Source organism: Muntiacus reevesi, chromosome 1, assembly GCF_963930625.1.
Source record: "Muntiacus reevesi chromosome 1, mMunRee1.1, whole genome shotgun sequence".
Taxonomy (NCBI): Eukaryota; Metazoa; Chordata; class Mammalia; order Artiodactyla; family Cervidae; genus Muntiacus; species Muntiacus reevesi.
Window position 1 is genome coordinate 28,504,219 of NC_089249.1, and position 27,401 is coordinate 28,531,619.

The 27,401-nt window shown below is 40.0% G+C and overlaps 1 protein-coding gene across 2 annotated transcripts in view; it reads left to right on the forward strand.

Annotated features, from left to right (window-relative positions):
• Window positions 1-27,401, forward strand: part of ITPR2 (inositol 1,4,5-trisphosphate receptor type 2) — a 562,671-nt gene that overhangs the window by 135,361 nt on the left and 399,909 nt on the right. The window contains exons 9-10 of one of the 2 annotated variants that reach the window (XM_065940048.1): window positions 1,417-1,512; window positions 15,458-15,502. In XM_065940048.1, coding sequence (XP_065796120.1) covers window positions 1,417-1,512; window positions 15,458-15,502 — 141 coding nt within the window. The remainder of the gene's footprint in view (window positions 1-1,416; window positions 1,513-15,457; window positions 15,503-27,401) is intronic. The other variant, XM_065940056.1, reaches the window with a different exon arrangement.

Genomic DNA, 27,401 nt, shown 5'->3' on the forward strand with positions numbered 1-27,401 from the left:
AGGAACCTGGGGGGCAATAGTCCATGGGATTGCAAAGAGTCAGACATGACTAAACGACTAAACTTTCACTTTCATTTCATACGTTAGCACACAGAATTGAGGCTGGGGCAGGAGGCAAAGGATATCAAAAAGAAGGAGGTGATCTGCTGAAGAACAGCGGAAAGTTATCTGAGCACTCTAATATGCTTTGTGATGTTTACTCTTCACAACAATCCCAGGAATTAAACCTACTTAGTACCTGAAGAAACAGGCTTCTGAGATGTTACATGCCTTGCTGTGATCATAACCATAGTCATTAACGTCAAGAACGTGTATGCTCAGTTGTAGCTGATTCATTGTGACCCCATGGATTGTAGCCCATCAGGCTTCTCTGTCCATGGGATTATCCAGGCAAGAATACTGGAGTGGGTCATTGGTGGGACCCAAAACCAGTTGTCTCTGAAGCGGAGAACTTGAACTTTGCTTCAACACCGAGCCACTTGTCATGAGCGACAGTCTCAGACCTTCTACCACTTTCATTTTCAGTGCACCTACTGGTTCAGCATCTAGGGCAGGTGTCAAAGGACATGCTGTTAGTAAACAAGCAACACAGGGAAAGAGCCAGGAATTAAATTAGTCCAGACTTCCGGGCCTTGGCTTTGTGGTTCTCTCTGCCTAGTATGATCTCTTCCAGTCTCTCTGCATCCCCGTCTCATTCTTATCGATCAGAGTGCCCATGCTGACTGCCATATTGACCCAAAGTAGCCTTCTGTAGGGAGTTTCCCTGGTGACTCGGTGGTAAAGAATCCACCCTCCAATGCAGGAGTCGTGGGTCTGACCCCTGGGTAGGGAAGATAACCCTGGAGAAGGCGGTGGCTACCCACTCCAGTATACTTGTCTAGGGAATCCCATGGACCAGGAAGCCTGGCGGGCTACAGTCCATGTGGTCGCAAAGAGTAGGTTACGACTGAGCATAAGCACGAGCCTTCTCTAGGTTTTCAGTCACGCAGTCTATTTATTTCCTCCTGGTGCTGCCAAATCTTATTCACTGAAAGCTTAGTCTTGTTCATTGCTCTGGTCCTTATTGCCTAGAAGAGTACCTGGCACCTGGTAGACTCAACATAATCTGTTGAATGAATGAATCACAAATGTGGGGAAGCCCCACAGTATTTCCAGTTTGGGCCTGGAAACATGTCTTTTGGAGTAAGGCTGTATTTGCAGATATGAGACATGAGAATCATGCAAGCCCAGTGAGGTAACTATTCTCTTACTTATTTATGGGGAATCTTGTTTTTTGCTACATTGGACTCCTGAAAAGGTATGTTAGGTTTGACATCTTTAACGTGGACATATTACCCCTTGTAACCTGTTGAGATTTGCTTGCCAGGAACATGCATGTCTTTTAGCCATTATTTTTGTTTCTCTTTTTGTCTGTAGGTAGTTCATCATGATCCATGCCGTGGGGGTGCAGGACAGTGGAACAGCTTGTTCAGATTTAAACATCTTGCAACCGGGAACTATTTAGCTGCAGAGGTAAGATTAATGGATATAGTGCTGTAAAATCTCTGATTCGGAAATAGTGAAACAGGCAATAGAGAAGATGTATTTGTAGGAACAGTATTGTGCACATTCGATTATTGCTAATCAAGTACTGGATTGGCATGTCCACTATTCTCAAAATGTAAATATTAATTGAAATCTTAAAATAATCTTTGTTTTGAAAATAAAAACAGCAGCAACCTCCACAACAGAACCTTGTGGTTGGTTTGTTGGAAGGTTATTTGGAAGAGGGTATCTGATTGGGATTCATCCTGAGACTTCCTGTTTGACTTCTCTCTTTCAGAATGTCTCATTTGGAACCCGATCAGCTCATAGTTGGTGTGGTGTAGTCTAAATAGTTTCAGATTTATCTTCTGTGGCTATTCTTTCACTGATGGGTGGCTTGCATTGTTCAAACCATTGGAAAGGAAATGGTTTATCCCCCCCCTTGCCCCCCTGAGGTATTGCACTGTCCTAAACCTGTCAATAAGAATGGTAAAAACATGGAAAGGTCTTTTCTTTCTCCACTAAATGCATGTTGACAGTCAGAGTGAAGAGTGGTAGAAATAACAGCACTGAAGTTGTAGGAATGATTTAATTAAAGTTTAGTTATCTGGTTTGAAACTAGTTTTGAAAATATTTGTTATAATTTTTAATTTATTTTTTCTTAAATCTGTTTAAAATTGAAGGATGGTTGATATACAATATTGTGTTAGTTTCACATTTACAGCAAAGTGATTCAGTTATACATACATAGTATACATGTTGTATATCTATATATATGTATTTATATTCTTTTAAAAATTCTTTTCCATTATAGGTTATTATAAGATATTGAATATAGTTCCCTGTGAAAGTGAAAGTCACTTAGTTGCATCCTACTCTTTGTGACCCCATGGACTATACTAGTCCGTGGAACTCTCTAGGCCAGAATACAGGAGTGGGTAGCCTTTTCCTTCTCCAGGCCCCAGGTCTCATTGCAGGCGGATTCTTTACCAGCTGAGCCACAAGGGAAACCCAGAGTTCCCTGTATATACAGTAAATCTTTGTTGTTTATTTTATATATGGTATTGTGTAGAAAATCTTTGTTTTCAGATATATGAAATACCCATTCATTTTACTCTTAACTCCGTTTTTCCACTTGGAGTTTCTTCTGGGATTCTAAACCAGAATTTTGTCTTGGGATGTCTAGCATTAATTATCTAACTTTTGCTTTTGGATGTTTCAGAGGGTAGGTAGGTGGGGCTGGAAAGCTGATGAGAAAAAGGTGGTGCAAGCAGAAGTTTCTATAAATATGCTGACCCCAGTCTAAAGTAGAACTCAAACCCATTACCCTCTCCATCATGTTAATCTGTGATGGTTTTCCTTATAGTATTTCCCACATTCTCACTTTTTATATGTCTTATTGACTTTCTCTGTCAGAATGAATACTCTCTGAAGGCAGGAATTCTTTTCTTTTCTTTTTTTTTTTTTTTTGCTGACATTACCGCTGCATGCCCAGCACCTGGGTAAGTGCCTGATACTTTGAAAGCACTTGGTGAATACGTTTTGAATGAATGAATGAATATGAAGAAGCTATTTAGGCTTCCCTAAGCTTAGAGAATGGGAAAAAAGAAAATTATAGAATTTGTATCTGAGACACATTTGAGACCATATTTGGGCAAATTAATCTCTCCAAACTCCCGTTTCCTCTGCTAGAAAATGGGGATAGTCACAATATTTATATGAGTTTATCAAAAGAACGAAATGATATAAAGTGCTTGACGTAATGTGTGACCATGGTAAGCTTCCAGGAAGGAATGCTGACATGATTAATTTTATTATATGGCAAGTAGAAAGCATTCTTACTTTTATAAATATCTGACTCAATTTTAATGAATCGGCTCACTTAAATGAAATAGAACTTCACAGTTTATGGGCTGCTTATACCATAAATGTTTTGAAGTAACTTTTTTTGGAAAAGTAAAGCTTTGGAAAAGTTAAACAGTAAGGTAGGAGAATCTTGTCTAAAATAAGAATTAGAAAAGTCTACTGGGTGTCCTATCAAAGATTAGAAATGAAGATTAAAGTTCTCTTAGAGGTGGGGAAATAGTCAAGTACAACACGCCTTGGGAGAGGGTGGGGGGGGGCGCGAGGAAGGGCAGCTGCCTGGTGGGTGAATAAGGCAGATGGAGGAGAGAGAGAGGCGTGTTCAGGCAGTGAGGCAGAGGAGGTTTGTTCATTTTACAAACTAGTTTCATACGGGTAATTCATGTGTGTATCACACATAAGATATATGTGAGTTTAGAAGTGATGTTAGAAGGTGGGAGGGGAGTGATAGGGCCAGAAATGTTGGGTAGCCGGTTTTTTCAGGTCATATATATTAAGCCATGCAGAATGTGTTTAATCTTTAGCTTAAAGAGCAGCGTTCTAAATAATCTGTGTTCAAAACAGACCACTCCAGAGTGGCATTGTCCAATATGGTAGTCACGAGCTGGGTGTCAGCTATGTAAACTTTATATGTTTAAAATTAAGTAAAATTAGAAAGACTGGCAGCCTGGGAAGTCACACAAACAACAGGAAAATCAAATGGGCTGAGTCACAGATGCCAAGCAAGAGAAGATAGGGTTTCAACAAGGAGGGAGTGCTACAGAAAAGGTCAGGAACAAAATGTCTTCGCAGCATTTGGCGAGAATATGGTCATCTGTGACTTCACTGAGAGCATTTTTAGTGAAGACCCGAATGCAGGGGGCAGAGGAAGAGATGAGGAAGCCAGCCATCAGAAGGAGGTGTGGAGTGAGATTTGTATAATGGTTGTGAAGCGGGAGAAACAGAATCATAAAAGGAAGGGAAGAGTTCTATTAGATTTTTATAAAGTGTTTTTTAAACAGTAAGATGGATGCGCTGTTGTAAGGAAGGATCTATCAGAGGGCAGGATTTGGAGGCATGTTACTCTTTTCCTCCAACTTTTCCACTTTCAACATACCTATTTATAATTTGAAATATTAATTTAGTATGCTTGAGGCACCCCTGGTCAACTGGATGATATAATTCTTAAATTGGCTTTTAGTTCATGGTGTTTATATTGCCCAGTGCGGCAAAGAGAGCCTGGAGAAGTGGGAAGAAAAGGCCCAGGTAGACCACTCACAATCTCTCTGCCTTTAAGCAAATATTTGACCTCTCTGAACCTCAGTTCCCTTGTGTGTGAAAAAGGTGATAATATATATTATATGGGATTTTTGGGAATTAAAGAATATCTTGTGAATTTGCAGCTCCTTGTACATAAAGGGTATTTAGTAAGTATTAAGTCCCTTTGCTTCCATTGGGAGGAAGGGGAAAGGAAATGTGTAGCTGTGTTTATTATTATTTTAAAATTTATCTTTATTATTTTTGTTATCCAGAACTGACATTTCTTTGTCAATCAGATAACTTAAGGGGGAAGATGTTTAGGGAATCAACACTGGCTACCTTGTATCTAGAACAGTCTCTGATAATTTATATTCAGTAAGTATTGAATAGTCTAATGAATAAATCATAGCGAGAATGAAGTTTTAAATCCAGTCAATTTCGCCTGGCAAAACAGGAAACCCAGAGTCAGAGAAGTGATTTATTTTGTCCAAAGTTAAGAAACAAGGTTAATGATAGTCTTCAGGCTGAATGCTACACTTGGATTGCTTCATCCCTGTCAGAGTCTCAGCAGAGGATGGTCTTGTTCCCAGGGGGTGTTTAACAAAGTTTGGAGACATTTTTATTGTCTCAGGGCTACTGGTATCTAGTGCTAGAGGCTAGGGATGCAGCTAAGCATCCTATAAAGTGCAGGACAGATCCCACAACAAAGAATGATCTGGGCCCAAACGCCACTAGTGCCAGTGTTGAGAAGCCGATGTATGTTATACTGAAATTACATAATCATTTTATTGACTGCCTTCTAGGTGAAAGCACTGTTCTGTTATTGTGAAGAAAACAAAGATGACTAGCATTTTGTCCTTGTCCTTCAAGAGTGTGCAATCTGGAGGGGAATTATATTAACTCATCACTGGGACATCTATTTGTCAGGTCTTTCCAGCATACATAAATATCTGAGATAACAAGGTTATGTGTTAGGTTTAAATTATTAACATTTAAAGACAACCATGATAAATCTCTCAGTAAGTTTAAAGGGCTGCCACCTTAACTCTAAGTACATATGAGAAAAAACACCTAGAATTTTTACTTATACTTTCTTAATCTGATATTCCATTTAACCAGTGCTTACTGGGTGGCTAAGTTATTCAGAAAAATGTAATAAGCTTATTTGTTTAGAATAAGGGGAAACTAAAGAAAATTAGACTATTTCATATGCTGAATATTCTGTAGTCTTAACTGTGGAGACAAAACATGTAAATTACAAACAATTCAAGAATAGCACCATGTTTTGTGTGTGTGTGTGTGTGTGAGAGAATTGTAGAAAACATCTAGGAATTAGGACGGTGATGTGATATAACACTGTTGAGACTTCATTCTGTAAATTACTAAAGTGAACTAAGGTTTAGAAATGAACCCTTACTCAGTTTGACTATCTCCAACAGTGTTAGCAAATTAAGGGTTTATTTTTGAATAATATACAGTGCTACTAACTCGTGGACAAGATGTGGAACAAAATATTTAATTGTGAATTAGGTAACAGGGCATTTGTTGACTTTATTATTAGGCTTCCTTCTATAATGTCAGTTTCTGTGGGCCATGCAAGAAATGAGGTGACATGAACGGAAGTAAACAGTCATATATTTTTGCTTTTTTTTTCTCTTTAAAAATTTATTTATTTTTTAATTGAAGGATAATTGCTTTACAGAATTTTGTTGTTTTCTGTCAAACCTCAGCATGAATCAGCCATTGGTATACATATATCCCCTCCCTTTTGAACCTTGCTTTTTTAATATACAACACGGTTGTCAGCATACTTGTCATTTTGCCATAGATCTTTTTCTTGTGTCACCTTATTGTGTTCACAGGATTGTGTTCACAATCCTGTCTGTGGTTGAGAAAGTAATTTTATTGTAATTTGAACAGGGACAGTATGAAAGCCTTAGTAAATAGTTCTTCCATAGCTGTGGGAAGAATTATAACTCAAATATCACAATTTCTAATCTGCTGCATTTTCTTTCTTTGCATGTTATTAAAGGACTAACTTTTGATGATCATTTCCCAAATAAGGTAGAGCGACAGTGAAAAATAATTTTGTTAAAGATTTTGCAATTGCCCGTTTTAAGACGATCTTATTTATCTGTAGATAGGCCAGACTTCCACCAGATGGCAGTAAACACTTATTTCCTAACTCTAGAGTAATCTGGATTTTAGTTAATTAAAAACTTAGTACTCAAGAACTTGTACATTAGCCTAGAATCTTATGTACATGAGGGCTGTAGTTTTAAATACCTCAGTGTTTGGTTCTCTTTCAAATGTATCAGCCATAGTATATGAAAAGGGTCTTTATGTGTGTGTATGTATATTTATATGTATGCAAAATTTATATACAATAAAGGAGCATACATACCAGACTCTTTATATACAATAAATATATATCAAAATATAAATGATGCCTGGCACATGTCAGCATCCTGTACATGTTATTTTTCCCTTCTTTTCTGGCCCTAACCATAATAGCTTGGCTGTGAAATGCCTCGTCATTGGAAAGAGGAACATATGATTATTTAAAATTATATATGTGTTGATTTTATGACTTCAGTGTTATATATAATTAAAATTGATCAAAAGACATTTCATTATAAAAAAGTAATTTTTTTTTTACGAAAATGAACATAAATTTTGGACTCACAACTTGCCATCTGCTGCTTGCTATTCTTTAGAGAGACAGTTGCAGCTGTCTTTAATTTGATAAGTGGTATAGCCATGACTTTCACTGTCTAGGTGCTTATGATTTTAATCTGTCTCTCTGCCACTTTTCCATTCGAACTTGTCATATTCTCTGCCTGACTTCATTCGAGTCCTCTTTGGCCACTTAAATGAAGATTCCCTTCAAAGGTTAGTTTCAGGACTTCCCTGGTAGTCCAGTGACTAAAACTCTGCACTCCCAATTCAGGGGGCCTGAGTTCTATCCCTGGTCAGGGAATTAGACTCCACATGCCACACCTAAGAGATCTCACACACCTCAGCTAAGACCCAATACAGCCAAATAAGTAAATACATAATTTTTAAAAATTAAAAAAAAAGTTTAGTGCCTATTTGTTCTTTCTCTTCTCTCTCTGTTACTTACTCTCCTGGCTGCAGTGGGCCATGACTTTGATCTTAGATATTGCACTGCCATTGAAACTCAATAATCATATCTAAGATGAAATTGTTTCCCTAGAGAGACTAAGTTTTCTTAGCTCTGGGTGAAAAACTTGGGAGTCTTGATAAACACTTTTCCTTTCTCAGTTTTCCCCCTCAACCTTCAGGTTCTCTTTACTCTGTAGAATCTTTCCCATCCGCTTTCTCCTTTCTATTTCAGCCTCTTTATTGATGTTGGGACTCTACCACCACTTACTCCAACCCTGCGCTTGGTTACATTGCCCCTTTTATCATCTACCTCTGTCTCCTGCTAACTATGGCCAGGTGAGGATTTTTAGTGCACTGTTTCTGCAAACATTTTCCCAGTGATATATGCAAAATCTTCCTGAAGATGCAAACTCTTTAGCATGTGGCAAAAAAAGCCCCATTGGTTAGGCCTTCCTTCTCACCTTGGATCATACCAGTCCTCGTTATGGGGGTGGGAGGGGAGTCATTGGCTATCAGAACTGAAAGCTGGAGCTTTGGAACCGTCAGCCCAGTGCTTCTGAATAACGTGCTCTTCAGTGGTTTGACTTGGTGTGCCCCAGGTGTCTCACCTGGAAACTGGGGTTAAGGGTTGATTCTAATAGGATAATTGTACGGGGAGAATTAACCTTTAAAAGCATATAAGAAGTATTCCATAAATGAATTTTATGGGCCTTCTCTGATCAAGGCTCATTTTCTCAGATATTTGGCAGTAGCTCCCCTTGTACTGCCTGTCTTCTTCATTCCAGCCTTCTTTCTTTTTTTCTCAGTTTTAATTTTAAATTTTATTTTTTAACTTTTAATTTTATATTGGAGTGTAGTTGATTTACAGTGTTGTGTTAGTGTCAAGTGTAAAGCAAAGGGAGTCAGTGATAACTACACGTGTATCTATTCTTTTTCAGATTCTTTGCCCACAGGTTATTACAAGAGTATTGAGTAGAGGTCACTGAGCCATATAGCATTTCCTTTCTGAGGATCTATTTTATATAGAAAAGATTTCCTTCTCTCCCAGTTGTAATTCTACCTATCCTTCAAGGCTTCCCTCATGTGCTACCTTCTCCAAGAATAATTCTTTTTTTAGAAAATTATTTGTTTGCTTGTTTTTGGTTGTGCTGGGTCTTCGTGGTGCACTCGGGCTTTCTCTAGTTGTGGTGAGCTGGGGCTGCTCTTCCTTGCAGTGTGTGAGCTTCTCATTCTGGTAAATTCTCTTGTTGCAGAGCAGAGGCTCTAGGTGCTTGGGCTTCAGGAGTTGTGGAGCACGGGCTTATTTGCTCTGTGGCATGTGAAATCTTCCTGGACCAGGGATGGAACCCATGTGTCCTGCTTTGGCAGGCGAGTTCTTATCTACTATACCACCGGCGAAGTCCCTTCATGAATAATTCCTGAATAAATTTGCCCACCATAGATCCCTCCTTCTTCTGATCTATTATTATTTATAAATTATTCATTCCTGTCTTGTATCTCTTGTCACATTCTATTTTGTATTACTGCTAATTGTATTTATGTCTTATTTTCCCTCCTAGATTGTAAGGTCTTGTGGTCAGGGACCATATTCTCTTTGTCTTTGTGAAAATACCTAATGCCACCATGCTTTGTCCATTATAGATGCTCTATTAATATTTATTGAGTAAATGATTGAATAACAGATCTCTCTCTCCAATGCCAGATTTATAATTCATCTTTTAACATAAAGAAATACTTCCTTTAAAATCCTAAAAGATTCAGGAAGCTTCATATCACTGTGTCTTTTTTACTCTTCTTTAGAAATATATTTTTTGATTCATCCTTAGTCTAATTGCTGAATTACTATTATGGTTATAGTTAGAGAAGGAAATCAGCAGTGTAATTAAAACATATAGTAAAGCATGTATTTATTTGATCTTTGGTTAATGTTGGTGAATTTATGTAGCCATAGATTTGTTTGAGTAGTCCTTCCTTCTTCTCCTTTTTCTTCCTCTCCTCCTCCTTACAATTACTATTATTATATTACTTTAATGAATTTACTGAAGCAATAATTTTTTATAAAAAAGGCCACACTGCAGTCTGTGAGACACAAGATGGGATGAAATCTAACTGATGAGCACCTTCTTTAGTACTGTTACCAAAGACATTAGTATGTAAAATTTAATGATGTGGAATTAGTATGATTAGGCTTTAGTCATAGACTTCCTTCATTTTACAGATGAGGATCCTCAGTTCTTTTAGTGTTAGATGACCTCTGCTAAGACCCATGGTATTTCCTTCCAGACCAGAGTCTGAAATCCAGTTCCCTACACATCTGTCAGGGACTGGACTGGGTGATGCTAAAAGGGTGAAATGTGTGAAGACAATTTTAGAAAGTGACACTGACTTTAAGGTAGAATGTGACCTGTGTCTTAAAGGGCATATGTGATTCTGTGTTTGACTTTGGTACATTAATTCCTGTTTTTGTATACATTTTAGTGATGGATATGTCATGGCTTCTAGCATGAATTTGATTTACTTTAAAGTTTCTGTAACCAACTAGTCCAAATGCTTACTGGATAAAAACTTTGACCATATGATATATCCTGGTTAAACTTGCTGCATACCTTTTGAATGTAGTTTAGCTATAATTTTAGTATATATATTTTAATTTAAAAGAAAATTCTGAATTCTTCAAACTTAAAAAAAGTAAAACAGTGATCCTTTTTTTGTTAAAGGCATTTTATTTTATTTTTAATTTGGCTACACCACACAGCACGCAGGATCTTAGTTCCCTGACCAGGGATTGAACCCGGTTCCTAGCAGTGAAAACAGCCAAGTCCCACCATTGAACTTCTACGAAATTCCCTAAAACAGTGATACTTGACTAAGAAAGCTGAATAAACCCCTTCTGTGCCCTTTGTTGGAACTTTTATTACTACCGAGTAAAAGTGTGTCTTTTTGAGTTTGATTAATCAGTACACTGTCTTTTCACTTTCTACCTTTCACTGTTGGATTTCAAAAACAAGAATGGTACTGTTCTGGAACTGACTCATTTAATCATAATTCAGGGGAATTTAAGGAGCTTGAGGTATACATCTCCTAGAAAAGTAAAGTTCAGCCTCAGGTCTCCCCAGTTACTGGCCTGGCACCAAGAGGCAACTGGTAACTGGATTCCTATTTTATAACCCTTCCCCCACCCCATTGTCTGTCTGCTCTGAAATTTGGAAGACTGCTGTCCAGTGGCTCTGGGACTGGCTTCTCCTTTTCAGCATCTCCTCTCCCTTATACCCCCACTCACTTTCTGGTTTGTTTAACCATAGTTCAGCTTCTTCTGTTCTTAGATTTCATAGGAATGGAGTCATACCATCTGTGTCTTCTCCCACTTTAAAACTGAAATATAGTCGACATAGTTGTAGGTGTAAAATATAATGACTTGGTGTGTGTGTAAAGACACACACACACACACACACACACACATATATATATAGTGGTAGTGGTAAATATATATATATATATATAGGCACTAGTGGTAAAAAACCTGCCTGCCAATGGAGGAGATGCAAGAGACACAGGTTTGATTCCTGAGTTGGGAAGATCCTTTGGAGAAGGAAATGGCAGTCCACTCCAGTATTGTTTCCTGGGAAATCCCGTGGACAGAGAAGCCTGGCAGGCAGCAATCCATGCAGTCACAGAGAGTTGGACATGACTGAAGCGACTTCACACACACGCACACACACACACACACAGACTTATATATAGAAATGATTACCACAGTAAATCTTGATAACATCCATCACCACAGTTATAAAATATTTTTCTTGTGATGAGAACTTTGAAGATCAACTCTCTTAGCAACTTCCGAATTTACAGTTCAGTATTATTAAATGTAGTCACCATGCTGTGCATTACGTCCCCAGGACTTACTGTCTTAACACTGGAAGTTTGTACCTTGTGACTCTGCCTTCCTCCGTTTCTCCCATGACCATCCCCACCTCTGGTAACCCCAGGTCTGCTCTCTGTTTAAGTCTGTATTCTGTCTTTTTGTCTCGTTGTTTCGGATGCTGCATGTAGGTGAGATCACACAGGATTTGCCTGTGCTGTGCTTGGTCACTCAGCCCTGTCTGGCTCTTTGCGACCCCACTGACTGCAGCCTACGGTATTTGCCAATCTCTGTCCAACTTATTTCACCTAGCATACGGCCCTCAAGGTTCGTCCCTGATGTTGCAGATGGCAGGATTTCCTTCTTCCTTTTTGTTCTTTAATGATTGAGTAATATTCCACGGTATATACTTCTGAGATCCTTCCTTGTTGTGTACATCGGCAGCCCTATGTTTTATTGCTGACTAGTATGCCGTTGCTTGAATATCCATGTTTTGCTAATCCAGTCTCCTGTTACATGATATACATTTTGTCTAAGCCTAATTTCTAGCTCAGGTTTATATCCCTACCATTGTTCCTCCCCATCTTTCCCATCATCTTCAAATGAGTATGTCTTTTTAGTTGATTCTCCTCGAATATGGTCTGCAGGAAAGTCCTGGCATATGAACTCAGCATACACTGTTCTTTCTTCAGCTGAGGAAAGCTTTATTTTCCACTATCTTTGATTATTGCTTGTGTTTCACTTACTTTCTCTTCCTTTTAGTACTCTGGAGGTCCATTAATTGATACCACATTCTCTGGTCCTCTATGACCATTTCCTTTTTCCTAATTTTCATTTCTTTACATGTTTCCTCTGGGTTGAAAGATAGCTGTTCAATTTTTGTTCTTTGCATCAGTCATTTTCTATAACATCAACTATGCTCATTCCTGCTGCTGACATGGAATTTAATTTTGTATTTATGTATGTTTTCATTATTATTGAAATTCCCCTTAATTTAGCTTATTTTTATATTGTGATTCTTTACTTTTTAATTATTTTATTACTTATCTTATTATTTTATATGTTTAGTCGTTCATATTTTGCTATCTTCATATAGAGGCAGTGCTCACTTGTACTTTGTTGAATGTGCCAAGCCATTTCCTGAAAACTTATTTTGTATCATATTGGGCTTCCCAGGTGGCTGAGTGGGTAAAGAATCCACCTGCCAGTGCAGGAAATGCAGGAGACACAGGTTCGATCCCTGGGTGGGAAAATCCCCTGGAGAAGGAAATGGCAGCCCATTCCAGTATTCTTGCCTGGAGAATCCCGTGGACGGAGGAGACTGGTGGGCAGTCCATGGGGTTGCAGAGTCGGACATGACTCAGCACGTTTGCAGGCATACCATAGATAATATTCAGAAAGATTCTGAGAACAAATTCCCCCTGTTTTAACATACTTTGTAATCTGTCCCATGTTGTTTTTTTCATGCTTTCCTCCCTTATTACCCTCAGAAGCAGAAGGGTTGAGTGGATGGTCTTTTTGTTCCTCTTCCTTTTTCTCAATCCTCTTGCTGAATCTTTAGCTGCAGGACAGCCTACAGGGTCCCTGCCTACTTCCCAGTTCCAGCAGATGTCAACTCTGCATCCCTGGGATCTCTTGCGGTTGCGTCTCTTCCTGGCTCCTCTACTATTTCCCCATTATCTCCATCATCACGCAGTGTCATTCCAGAAGACATTACATTCCAGATATCATTACGGTTCTTTCTCTTCTTGCTGTTTCTTCAGGCAGAGCTTCTTAGAAAACCCTCTGCCATCATCTGCTCCCTCCACTTTCTGCCCATTTGCTTTCTAAGCTTTGTTGTATCTCTTTGATCATGAGAAGCAGAGAGAGGTAATGGAGAGTGGATGGAATGATGTGCTCAGATATTCAGTTGTGTCTGACTCTTTGCGATGCCATGGACTGTATGTAGCCTGCCAGACTCCTCTGTCCATGGGATTCTTCTGGCAAGAATACTGGAGTGGGGTGCCATTTCCTCTTCCAAGGGATCTTCCCAACTCAGGGATCAAACTTGATTCTCTTGTGTCTCCTGCATTGGCAGGCAGATTCTTTACCACTAGAGCCACCTGAGAAGCCCAGATAAAGGATGGGGGGAAAATTTTCTGCTCCATCCCACAGCAACTTTTCAGGGATGGAGAAGCACTTCTGTAGGGGTCTTTGGTTGGTGAATACTCAGGTTCTGTGGGTAAGCAGGCAAATCGTGGAACCGCAGTCAGTATCTTCTGAACTGTGTTCACTTGGCCACTAGCCTGAAGTGAGGTTGAGATTTGCCATGAGATGACAACTGGGGCAGTATTGCCTGTCCACCAGCTTTATAATTACTGTTAACTCATTGAAGATTTGAGGTTTAGATTGTTTTCAGTCTAAGTCTTCAATGTTATTGAGAGTTTTTTGCTTTTTGGTCTTTTTTCAGCTCCTTCATTAATATTTAGCAATTAATTGGCAGGGGCATTCGTCAGAGCTACTAACCAAGTGTCATACTGAAAATGACCTCTAGCCTTATGTGTTAAGTGGTGACTTTAGTTACCTGGTGTTTCATGTTATATACACCGACTGACTCACATGAATAGGATTGCATTCAACTGGACAGCTTGTTATTTTGAGAAAACAGCCTGTAAACCAAATGATCAATAAGGACACCTTTTTGAAACTGTGTAGCCTTGTGGAAAGACTGAAGGCAGGAGGAGAAGGGGACAACAGAGGATGAGATGGTTGGATGGCATCACCGACTCGATGGACATGAGTTTGAGCAAGCTCCAGGAGTTGGTGATAGACAGGGAAGCCTGGTGTGCTGCTGTCCATGGGTTTGCAAAAAAGTTGGATACGACTGGGCGATTGAACTGAAGTCCAGTGGGAGTCAGGAGTTATGAATTTTAGCCAGCTGGAAATGTGTGGGCCAACACACAGCATATCCAGATCTCATGCTTCTCATTGGAATGACCCCCAAACTACTCCACAGCCCCACCCAGAGACATGAGTTCTTTTGTTCAATAATCCTCATGCATTAGCTGACTTAGGTGATACGTGTGTGTGTGTGTGTATGTGTGTATGTGTGTGTGTGTGTGTGTGTGTGTGTGTGTGTATAGTTCCTCTTTTGCTTGATTTTCTTTTCTTGTATGTATAGCATGTGCACCAGGATCTTGAATCACAGTTAAAACTTGCCTTTGGTCTACTTTTAAAACTTGGTGGAGGCATTATTGGTCAATGGCAGGTTTTGTGGTAGGCAAAATGAAGTTTCTCGAATGCTTCCTTGGAGGTGAGATTGTCAGCTCTCACTTATTCAAAAATGTCAACTGTTTGATATAAACAAAGGCCATAGCTTTGGTATTTTACCTCTAGTTTCCTGCCACTCGGATTTGAAGGTATTTAGTAATACCTTCTTTCTTAGCCTCTTTTTATGTGAAATTTAGTTAAGTATACATTGTGTGTGTGCGTGTGTATGCTCAGTTGTGTCCACCTCTTTGTGACCCCATGCACAGTAGCCTGTCCACCAGGCTCCTCTGTCCATGGAATTTTCCAAGCAAGAATACTGGAGTGGGCTGCCATTTCTCCCTCCAAGAGATCGTCCCAACCCCAGGATCGAACCCATGTCTCCTGCATTGGCAGGCAGATTCTCGATCACTGTGCCACCTGTGAACAGCAGGTCAGTTCAGTTCAGTTGTTCAGTCATATCTGACTCTGCCACCACACGGACTGCAGCACACCAGGCTTCCCTGGAAATATAGTGAACTAGAATTAAAGATCACTGGTCTTGTTAATGTACTTTTAATAGCAATTCAAAACTAGTTTTGTTTTTTTGATTTTTAGCTTAACCCTGATTATCGAGATGCCCAAAATGAAGGAAAAAATGTGGTGAGTAGAACTATTTTTTTTTCTCCATCAAATACAAGCATTTTGTTTATATTTTATATGAACAAATTGAAGTTAGTAGACAATTTGAAGACTAGGGACTCTGAAAGAGAGGCTCTGAGTAGAGTTTGTGGATCAATGATAAAAATAAACGATGAGGTGGCTTAGAGTATAAGGAGATGATCAGTAGTGGGTATTTAGGGAGATTTCTAGCAACTTGGAGCCTATTTATGATAGAGTGCTGAAGGCAGCTGGGTCTCAGAGGTATGTTGGGTCTAGGTTTAGTTTTCAAAAGTGCATAGAGATTAGGAAAGAGGAGTGAAATTGTGACTTAATATTAAAACAGGACAATGGAAAAATCATTTTTGATTCAAAATAACTTGGGTTTTATTTATGGAGAGAAATTGAAGCATTCAGCAAGTAGATAAGTTTTGTTTCTAATATTCTACCCTGTGTAACTCAAAAAGATCTCAATCATTTTTCACTAAAAATACTTATTATTATTCATCCTGCTCATCTCATCCCCACTTGTAAAGAAAATGACTTAATGATGACAACATGATTTAATTCAGTAAAATTTTAGAGAGGAAGGGGTGTGCCAGAGGGAATGGGTTTGGGGTACAAGTGAAGCTGTGTGGTAATAGATGGCAGCTAGACTTCTGGTAGTCAGCACTGTGTACTATAGGATGTTGAATTATAATGCTATGTACCTGAAACTTACTAAAAATTCAGAAATTCAGGATACTTTGATGTGAAATAAATAAAGCTTAGTTGGTGGGCTAGATTTCTTTTTTTTGTGGTATGTCTAATTATCATTTATGTTATTGTTGTTATATTTTTAAGTTACTTCTGTAACTGCTATCCTTAGAAACAACTAAGGACAAGACCTAGAAGTCAAATTGCTGTTTCTCAGTTTCCTACAGGAAAAGACTGTGAACTACTCTTTAAACTGATTCAGTCTCCCCTCTTTTAGTAGAAAATTGGCAACCCTGAGACTCCTGTTTTCCACAAAAGCTAGTAAACATCTAGAACTAGTTCAAAATTTATAAGTAAACTAATTTTGTATGACCAAATAGAAAGTTTAAATAATTTTTATGATCTGAAGTCACACTTAAGGGATAAGAACTTCTCAAAATTTTCATGCCTAATCTTAAACATTCTAATGAATAATTTCCATTGTCCGAAGTTAGTTGCACAAAAAAGATGTAACTAAATGTTTTAACTAATCAAAGTGATCACATGGACCACAGCCTTGTGTAACTCAATGAAACTATGAGCCTTACCATGTAAGGCCATCCAAGATGGACGAGTCAAGGTGGTGAGTTCTGACAAAATGTGGTCCACTGGAGAAGGGAATGGCAAACTACTTCAGTATTCTTACCTTGAGAACCCTATGAAGAGTATGAAAGGACAAAAACATATGACACTGAAAGATGAACTCCCCAGGTCGGTAGGTGCCCAGTATGCTACTGGAGAACAGTGGAGAAATAACTCTGGAAAGAATGAAGAATTGAAGCCAAAGCAAAAACAACGCCCATCTGTGGATATGACTGGTGATGGAAGTAAAGTCTGATGCTGTAAAGAGCAATATTACGTAGGAATCTGGAATGTTAGGTCCACGAATCAAGGTAAATGGAAGTGGTCAAATAGGAGATGGCAAGAGTGAATATTGACGTTTTAGGAATCAGTAAACTAGATGGACTGGAATGGATGAATTTAACTCAGATGACCATTATATTTACCATTGTAGGTAAAAATCCCTTCGAAGAAATGGAGTAGCCTTCATAGTCAACAAAAGAGTCTGAAATACAGTTCTTGGGTGCAATCTCAAAAGCAACAGAATGATCTCTGTTCATTTCCAAGGCAAACCATTCAATATCACAGTAATCTAAGTCTATACTCCAACCAATAATGCCAAAGAAGCTGAAGTTGAATGGTTCTATGAAGACCTATAAGAGCTTCTAGAACTAACACCCAAGACTGGAATGCAAAAGTAGGAAGTCAAGAAACACCTGGAGTAACAGGCAAATTTGGCCTTAGAGTACAGAATGAAGCAGGGCAAAGGTTAACAGAGTTTTGCCAAGAGAATGCACTGGTCATAGCAAACACCCTCTTCCAACAACACAAGAGAAGACTATACACATGGACATCACTGGATGGACAATACCAAAATCAGACTGATAATATTCCTTGTAGCTGAAGATGGAGAAGCTCTACACAGTCAGCAAAAACAAGACCAGGAGCTGACTGTGGCTCAGATCATGAACTTATGTAAATTCAGACTTAAATTGAAGAAAGTAGGGAAAACCACTAGACCATTCAGGTATGACCTAAATCAAAGCCCTTATGATTATACAGTAGAAGTGACAAATAGATTCAAGGGATCAGATCTGATAGACAGTGTCTGAAGAACTATGGATGGAGGTGGCATTGTACAGGAGGTAGGGATCAAGACCATCCCTGAGAAAAAGAAATGCAAAAAACCAAAATGGTTGTCTGAGGAGGATTTACAAATAACTGTGAAAAGAAGAGAAGAGAAAGACAAAGGAGAAAAGGAAAGATATACCCTTTTGAATTCAGAGTTTCAAAGAATAGCAAGGAGAGATAAGAAAGCCTTCCTCAGTGATCAATGCAGAGAAATAGAGGAAAACAATAGAATCGGAAAGACTAGAGATCTCCTCAAGAAAATTAGAGATACCAAGGGAACATTTCATGCAAAGATGGGCACAATAAAGGACAGACATGGTATGGATCTAGCAAAAGCAGAAGATATTAAAAAGAGGTGGAAAGAATCCACAGAAGAACTATACCAAAAATATCTTCGTGACCCAGATAACCATGATGTTGTGATCACTCACCAAGAGCCAGACATCCTGGAATGCAAAGTCAAGTGGGCCTTAGGAAGCATCACTACAAACAAATCTAGTGGAGGCAATGGGATTCTAGTTGAGATATTTTGAATCCTAAAAGATGATGCTGTGAAAATGCTGCTCTCAATATGCCAGCAAATATGGAAAACTCAGCAGTGACCACAGGACTGGAAAAGGTCAGTTTTCATTCCAATCCCAAAGAAGGGCAATGCCAAAGAATGTTCAAACTACCACACAATTGCACTCATCTCACATGCTAGGAATGTAATGCTCAAAATTCTCCAAGCCAGGCTTCAAGAGTATATGAACTATGAACTTCCAGATGTTCAAGCTGGATTTAGAAAAGGCAGAGGAACCAGAGATCAAATTGCCAACATCCACTGGATCATCGAAAAAGCAAGACAGTTCCAGAAAAACATCTACTTTTGCTTTATTGACTACACCAAAGCCTTTGACTGTGTGGATCACAGCAAACTGTGGAAAATTCTTCAAGAGCCCGGAATACCAGACCACCTTACCTACTCTTGAGAAACCTGTATGCAGGTCAAGAAGCAACAGTTAGAACTAGACATGGAACAACAGACTGGTTCCACATTGGGAAAGGAGTACGTCAAGACTGTATATCATCACTGTGCTTATTTAACTTATATGCAGAGTACATCATGAGAAATGCTGGGCTGGATGAAGCACAGACTGGAATCAAGATTACTGGGAGAAATATCAATAACCTCACATACGCAGATGACACTGCCCTTATGGCAGAAAGCAAAGAAGAACTAAAGAGCCTCTTGATAAAAGTGAAAGATGGTACTGAAAAAGTTGGTTTAAGAACTCAACTTCCAGAAAACTGAAATCATGCCATCAGATCCTGTTGCTGCTGCTGCTGCTGCTGCTAAGTTGCTTCAGTCATGTCCGACTCTGTGCGACCCCATAGATGGCAGCCTACCAGGCTCCTCTGTCCCTGGGATTCTCCAGGCAAGAAGGCTGGAGTGGGTTGCCATTTTCTTCTCCAATGCATGAAAGTGAAAAGTGAAAGTGAAGTCGCTGAGTCATGTCCAACTCTTTGCGACCCCTTGGACTGCAGCCTACCAGGCTCCTCCGTCCATGGGATTTTCCAGGCAAGAGTACTGGAGTGGGGTGCCATTGCCTTCTCCGATCAGGTCCCATTACTTCACGGCAGATAGATGGGAAAATGAAACAGTGAGAGACTATTTTGGGGGGCTCCAAAATCACTGCAGATGGTGACTGCAGCCTTGAAATTAAAAGACACTTGCTCCTTGGAAGGAAAGCTGTGACCAACCTAGACAGCATATTAAAAAGCAGAGACATTACTTTGCCAACAAAGGTCCATCTAGTCAAGGCTATGGTTTTTCCAGTAGTCATGTATGGATGTGACAGTTGGAATATAAAGAAAACTAAGTGCCGAAGAATTGATGCTTTTGAACTGTGGTGTTGGAGAAGACTCTTGAGAGTCCCTTGGACTGCAAGGAGATCCAACCAGTCAATCCTAAAGGAAATCAGTCCTCAATATTCATTGGAAGGACTGATGTTGAAGTTGAAGCTGCAATCCTTTGGCCACCTGATGTGAAGAACCGACTCATTGGAAACGACCCTGATGCTGAGAAAAATTGAAGGCAGGAGAAGAAGGGGACGACAGAGGATGAGATGGTTGGATTGCATCCCTGGCTTGATGGACATGAGTTTGAGCAAGCTCTGGGAATTGGTGATGGACAGGGAAGCCTGGCGTGCTACATCCCATATGTTCACAAAGAGCTGGACATGACTGAGCAACTGAAGTGAATTGTACTGAACTGTTTTAAACTGAGTGCAACTTGCTCTTGCCCCGTGGTGTCTACTGCTTCATATATCTCATTACCTCCCTTTCTATGTGTGACTCTCAGTAGGGCTGGATTTCTTTAAAAACAATTTGCATGTGTGTTAAGTCACTTCAGTTGTGTCCGACTCTTTGCCACCGTATGGACTGTAGCCCACCTGTGGGGCTCATCTGTCTGTGGGATTCTCTGGGCAAGGATACTGGTGGGTTGCCATTTCCTTCTTCAGGGAATCTTCCCCACCCAGGGATGGAACCCATGTCTCTTATGTCTCCTGTATTGCAGGCAGGTTCTTTACCATTAGCTCCACCTGGGAAGCCCTGAAAACAATTTAGCCAGATATTTTGATATAAAATAGACACAGTCTGTAATACAGTTTGGTAGGAATTTAGCCATCCCTTTTGGAATGAGCAGGTATTATTACTGCATCACCCAAATATCTGCTGTTTGATGGAAACAGTTGGAATATTTAAAGTGATTACTGTTTTATATTGGTATGCAGATTTATGTTTTATGAGGATAATGATTATGGAGGCGATGAATCAAATCAGAATTTATGGACCTGAGTCAGTCCTGTTTGACTCCTCTCTGCAAAATGATTATCATGTTTACAATAGAAATAAGCTGAAGTCTCAGATCACTGACCCAGTAAAAACTTTAATTTGTGTCAAAATATCTTTAAATAGAGTAGTTGTTTTTTTTTTTTTTAGATAAATTGGGTCTTTTGTTTGTAATTCAATTTTATCCCCCAATGTGGACTTTTCTCTCCTTGGTTTTCAAGTAGCTGTACCAGGATTCTTGGGCTCTTACCTTCCGATGACTTAGGAAAATGCTATCAGTAGCCATGTTTGAAAAGCAGAAAAAGTGTCCTTCTTGTAAGCTTGTTTGTGCTCACAATGGTTTCTAATCAGAGACCACCAGGAAAATACATGTACTTGAACAAATGGGGTTCATTACTCTCTGCACTCACACTGTGGGGGACTGTGGGGAATCTCAGTGAGCACATGCTAGGAAGAACCTATTTTAGGGTTTCGGCTTGTGTCGTTGATTTTGGGGAGGACTTAAACAGGTGAAGCTTTGCTGTGTGTAGGAATGCTGTCAGGAAGAAGAGATGTCTTAATACATTTTATCTGTGGTCAGGGTAGGTGAGATCCCTGTCCTTGCTAAAGAGGCTGTAGTTGCTCATACTCCGTAGAGGAGAAGAACAGGATCATCATTTTTTTGTGGCCTGTATGATACTCACAATCTGTTGGTGTTCAGACATGGTTATGAAGTGGTGTCATTTTGTCTTGATCCATTCCAGTCATGAAGTGGCCTTATCTGGTGTTGGAGTTTTGTGAAATTGTCCATATTCACCAGGAGAACTGCACAGCCCAGCTCGAGTGTCAGGCCAGCTCCTAGCAACTCCAAGGCCTGGCTCATATACCAGGCCAGCTGTTGGATGTCAAGGACTGTTTTTCTCTTTGTCAAGGTTTATTGCTGTGATATTCTGTATGGCTTCTGAGCATGGTGTAGAGACGAGAGAGCTCTGCTTTAGCACCACCATAAACTTGCGTAGCCTCAGACAAGTCAGGTAGCTCTCTTGAGACTCAGTTTCTTCACCTGTCTGATAGAATGAGGATGTTTGCCCTGCATCCCTCACTTGCATGTCATGAGGATAAAGTCAAAGCAGATGGATGGAAAACTCCTTGTGTAAAAGATGTTGGTAGGTTTGAAAAGTGTAAGTTGTTTCTCTTAAGAGGGCCTCATATCAAAGCTTCAAATTGTGTAGTTGAAATAAATCTTCTGTGCTCATCTTTTTTTACACTCTATACCATTTGGACATGCTATTGATGCTTCTGGGCGGAGGTGAGGGGAAGAATATAGTGTGTGAAGGTTTATGGAGCCGCACAGAGCATATAAATAAGTAATCAATCCATGGTGAAGTTCACCCTTTGTGTTAATCAAGCCTTAGTTAGACTGCTAGATTTTGTTCTTTTGTATTCTGAAGTACAGTTTCTTCTCCACCTCTTAAGCACCCTTCTGTTTAAGCAGTGTTACTAGTGATACTGTAATTGCATACCACACAGGTGGGTTTGGTTTTGCTGTAGAATTTTATGATTGGCTCTCATCTGTCGTCTCAGAAGCACATCCAACTGGGACATTTGATTTCATTTTCTTTTCTCTCTAAAACCACTAGCTTGAGAGTAAATAAAGCTGAGAATATGGAGCAGTAAAGCTAACAATATGGCTGCTCATTTTATACACCATTTACCACCTAGCAATAATGACGTTTCTGTCTAAGAAAGGAAACAGAGGAACATTTGGAGTGTAGCCTGTGAAAAATGAAATCAGTTTCCCAAAACAATGCTATCTCACCTCAGATCTAGGTTCCAGTAACACTGAATTCACTGTGACCATGCTAATTATTTTCTTTTCTAATTTTCCTTATGCTGTCTATTTAATATCTAGTTAATATTTTTCCTGTGATTCAGAAACCTTTATCAAGTGTTGCCTTCCATTTTTGAAGTTTCAAAGGTTAATGGATGGTGCCGCTGAAATGAGGCGGAGTGTGTCAGAGCTCCCATTAAGACCCAAATTGCTGTATTTATTCTACAAAGAAGCCTATTATTTCCAATCTTACAAATGTACAGCATCCACAGGGACCCTGTAAATATTGGAACTGTATCAAGCCCAGCTGGGAACCTGACAGTCATTAGTATTTTTTCTCCGTGAAAGCCTGCATCTTTTCAGATGGCTCTTTGAAGGGGACTTTTTGGAGGATAACACTGCCCATTTTCACTTACTTTATTTCTGGGGAATGTGATCTGATTTTTTGAGGGAATGTCTTTTGTCTGTGCTGGGGATTCTCAACCCTAGAAATCCTGATATATTGATATTTGGGTCAGATCATTCTTTGGTGTAGGGTCTGTCCTTTGCATTGTAGTATTTTTAGCAGTGTCCATGGATTCTTCTCACTAGATTCCAGGAGAGCTCTCCCTATTCTCTCCCCACCCAAGTGTGGCAACTAAAAGTATTTCTGTAAATGACCAAATATCTTCTAGGAGCCAGATTGTCTTCCTTTGAGAAGCATCAAAAACATACATGAAACAGAAATGTTCTGGGAAGCATGAAACTTTGCTGAAATAGACTTGAAACTTCTATTCTGTAGATTTTTTCTTTGGGGGACAGATTCTGAAAGAAGACCCCCCAGTTCTTTGAGTTTTACTATATATTCATAAGTGCTAAGATGATAAGGAAAAGAAAGGAAAAAAGGGGTCATATTAGGAATTCGTTTGAGAGCGCTTGATTGTGAAGGAACCCTGGCAAGAGAAGCAGTGTTTGCAGCTTTAACTGGCGGGGTTGTCTGTTACATAAAGTCTGCAGTGAGAGCCCCAGAGGGTCTGGACCAAGACACAGATGCCTGCACGTCTTAGGCTGCAGTGGCTGTGCACAGGTCTGAATCAGCCCTGAAAACGCATACATTATTTCTTACCGAATGTCTCTGGCTCCTCACAGCAGAATCCCTACGTGATGTCTCTGCTGAAAATTCGATGACTCACAAATGAGTCAACAGAGAAGGTGTTACAGGAGGCTGCCTGCTGTTAGCCACGGCAGGGCCCCCGGGAGCTGGAGAAGCCAGCGAGCCATTAGCATCCTCTCTGGCTTCCCATACGGGATTTTCGACTTATATAGTCTGAGAGATGGTGTGCCTTTCCTTCCAAGTGCAAATGCTGGTTATCTAAAAACCGAACAGACTAGGTTAACATTCTGAGGCCCTGCATGCCCTAAATTGAGAGAGTTTGGGAGAACGAGCTGATGTTAAATTTAACACCTGTTTAAGCTCTGTTGTATTTCAATGTATTTTCATGATGCAAAGAGGGAGAGAAGTGTGCTTCTGTAATTCTCAGCAGGGAACTAGTGTTTTGGGGTCTTTTTTTTCCTTTAAAAGAGATGTGGGTTTATAAACAAAAGCCACAAGCACACGATTTTGAACAGAACTGTTTTCATGTTATGGAAATAAAGCATTAATTTTCTTGTATATTGAAACTCAGTCCATTCATTTAGAAATTGTATACTTACAACTCATTATTCACATTTCATTGTTTAAAAAATTCCAAAAGGCTAGCTTGAAGTTTGCTGTCAAACTGCTTATGACAGCTTGTTAAGCAGATTAACAGAGGACAAGAGATTGATAGCATAAAGCTTTAGACTACAGCACTGTTTTTGAAAACTTCTAAATGTGTTAGAAGCTCCTATTCCCAAACAAACAATTGTTATGCTTTTATAAATGGAACTTATCTGTTTAGTAAAGCTTTTTATCCCCAAGGACCTAAGCAGATGATTTGGGGGTACAATATACATTCCACTTATCCTGTGTAATTAAAGTTAAACCACAGGTCTTAAATAGTATGAGCAATTTAAAGTGAGCTTTTAGTTAGCCCTAATAAGTGAGGTTTCTCTATGGCAAGGATTTTTATTGTCCACTGTAAGAGTGTCAAACTTGAGAGGTCTCTGATCACTCTTCTTAGGATTCCACAGGGAAATATTACCAAGTGGGATATAATCGAAAGTGGGGTTCAGCTGCTCATTGCCCAGAAGCCATTAAAGAGGCCAGGTTGGTAGAAACTGCTCTATTTCGGAGGCTGGCAACTGGCAAGGGATAGGGGGAGAGGACAGATGCCAATCCAAAGCCAACTCCTCCCCACCCCCCACCCCGTCCCCCTCCCCTCCCCAACTCGACAGTCTGGAGACAAGAGCTTTTATAGACAGACAGAAGAGGCTACATGCAGAAACAGCACAGTCAGTCCCAATAGTCATCTTGAAATCAGTCATTGGTGGTCTGATCAATATCATCTTAATTGTTTTAAGTACAGTTAATCTTCATTTCCAAGGTTGCTTTGTTTCCATTTCTTTGAGGCCAGTTCTCTGAATTGGGGCAGCTTATGTCATGGATACAGTTTGGTTATCATGTAATTAACTTCTTCCACTCTGCATGAGTTTCAGTATCTGCAAAACAGCTCACGGACCATAGCTCAGAATATTATCCATAGCCCTCGAGGAGGAACTAAAGGTCCTTGACTCTGCTTAGTGGCTAAACTATTATTATTTGGTCTCCTTTGACTGGTCTCCTTTGTTTCTGCATGTTCTCGCTTCGGTGATTAAACCTATTCTTTGGCTAAAGTTTTTCCATGGACAAAAGGCAGGCTGAGGACATGGGGGACAAGGACCATAGGATCCTGCTCCATTTCAGTAGGAGGGCAGTCTCTAGGAACCTGGACCTGCTCTCCCTTTATAAGTCCAGAAGATTCATTTTATTAGCTTTTCAAAAGAGGAAAAAGGAGAGTGTAGACAGGAAGATTGACCCCACTAAATGAATTCACAAATGACTGATGTATAATCACAATGTCGTCTCTCAGTTCCCCGGGCTTGTGCTCAGTCGCTTATTCATATCTGACTCTTTGTCACCCTGTGGACTGTAGCCCACCAGGCTGCTCTGTCCATGGGATTTTTCTAGCAAGAATACTGGAGTGGGTTGCAATTTCCTGCTCCAGGGGATCTTCCCAAACCAGGGATTGAACCTGCATCCCCTGCACTGCATACAGGCAGATTCTTTACCACTGAGCTACTGGGAAGCCCTCTCAGTTGCTAAGTAGACATGAAGCCTTGGGGCAGCTAGTGCATTTTCCCTGAAGGAAAGTCTGCATCAGAAGCTAAATTATGATGAGACGATTGGTGTGCAGATGGCACAGATACCTTTCAGCGATATGGAATGCCTCCAGGAAGACTGGAATACTAATTTGTTGCATCTACACTGGCCTACAGTGAGAGAAACTGTCAAATACGTGTTCATCGACTCTCCAATATTCAGGGTAAATGCTTATCTTCTCTTAACAAAACATTTCTTCAAATACAAAAGTGAAGTGTGTGAGAGTTCATTGCTCAGACATGTCTGACTTTTTGCAGTGCTGTGGACTCTAGCCCACCAGGCTCCTCTGTCTGTGGAATTCTCCAGGCACGAATTCTGGAGTGGGTTGCCATTTCCTTCTCCAGGGGATCTTCCCAACACAGGACTCAAACCTGGGTCTTCTGCATCGCTGGTGGATTCTTTACCATCTGAGCTACCAGGGAAGCCCTTCTTCAAATATGGTTCAATATAATTGATTAGATTTTATTTTCCTTAGCTAACATTGTGTTTTAATTGTGCCTTTTTGACACTACATTTAAGCCACTTGTCTTAAAAATCCTTTTTGTTTTTTTTCCTACCACTGTCTGAGCTCATCCGTTATTTCTGCATTCTTCCATTCTGAGGCAGTCTTCCCTCATGTGTATTAATAACACTCATTATGTTGGTGGTTCTTTCTTTTGGCTGCAATAGCATTGCCGAATCCAAAAAAGAGCTCTTTTATAATATTTCTTTGTGATTGTAACTCTCCTGATCTATTTCTCCCCAAGTTTTCATGTTATAATAAAAAAAGAATTTCCTTTTTTCCTTTTAGAATTAGCACTTTCTCTTAAATCTCCCCATTCCTCTTTCTCTACCTTCTTCATCATAGTGATTTTTATCTTCAATATCAGATGTCACCACCATTTTTACTATTGAGAAGGAGTTCCTGGTTGCACATGGTACATTCTCCTGGGCCCTGTATAAGAGGATTGTGTAGATCTTCTTGAGACCTTGACTCAGTTGTTTGGGGTCGGACAGAAGTGTGATTCCTGTGTCACCCTGACATTTCAGAGCCGCCAGGGAAAGCAACTTCCTTCATCCATATCTTAGTATAATATATGGATTTTCATGTTGAGTTGGATGGCAGAGATAATGAAACAAGGTACTTCTGAGTTGGTTAGTTTGTTCTTTCATTCTTCCCTCCCTCCTCCCTCCCTCCCTCCGCTCCTCCCTTCCTCCCTCCCCTCCTCCCTTCCTCCCTCCCTCCCCCCTCCTCCCTCCCTTCCCTCCCTCTCCTCCTCCCTCCCCTCCTCCATCCCCCCCTCCCTTCCTCCTCCTCTACCTCTCTGCCTGTCCCATCTTCCCTCCCTCCCACTCTTTCCTTTCCTTTCTTCCTCAGTAGCTTTCAGTTCAGTTCAGTTCAGTCGCTCAGTTGTGTCCGACTCTTTGCGACCCCAAGAATTGCAACACGCCACGCCTCCCTGTCCTTAGCTTTACTAAGTTATTATTCACATACCATAAGAATTCTCCCACTTAGAAGGTACAGTGTTGTG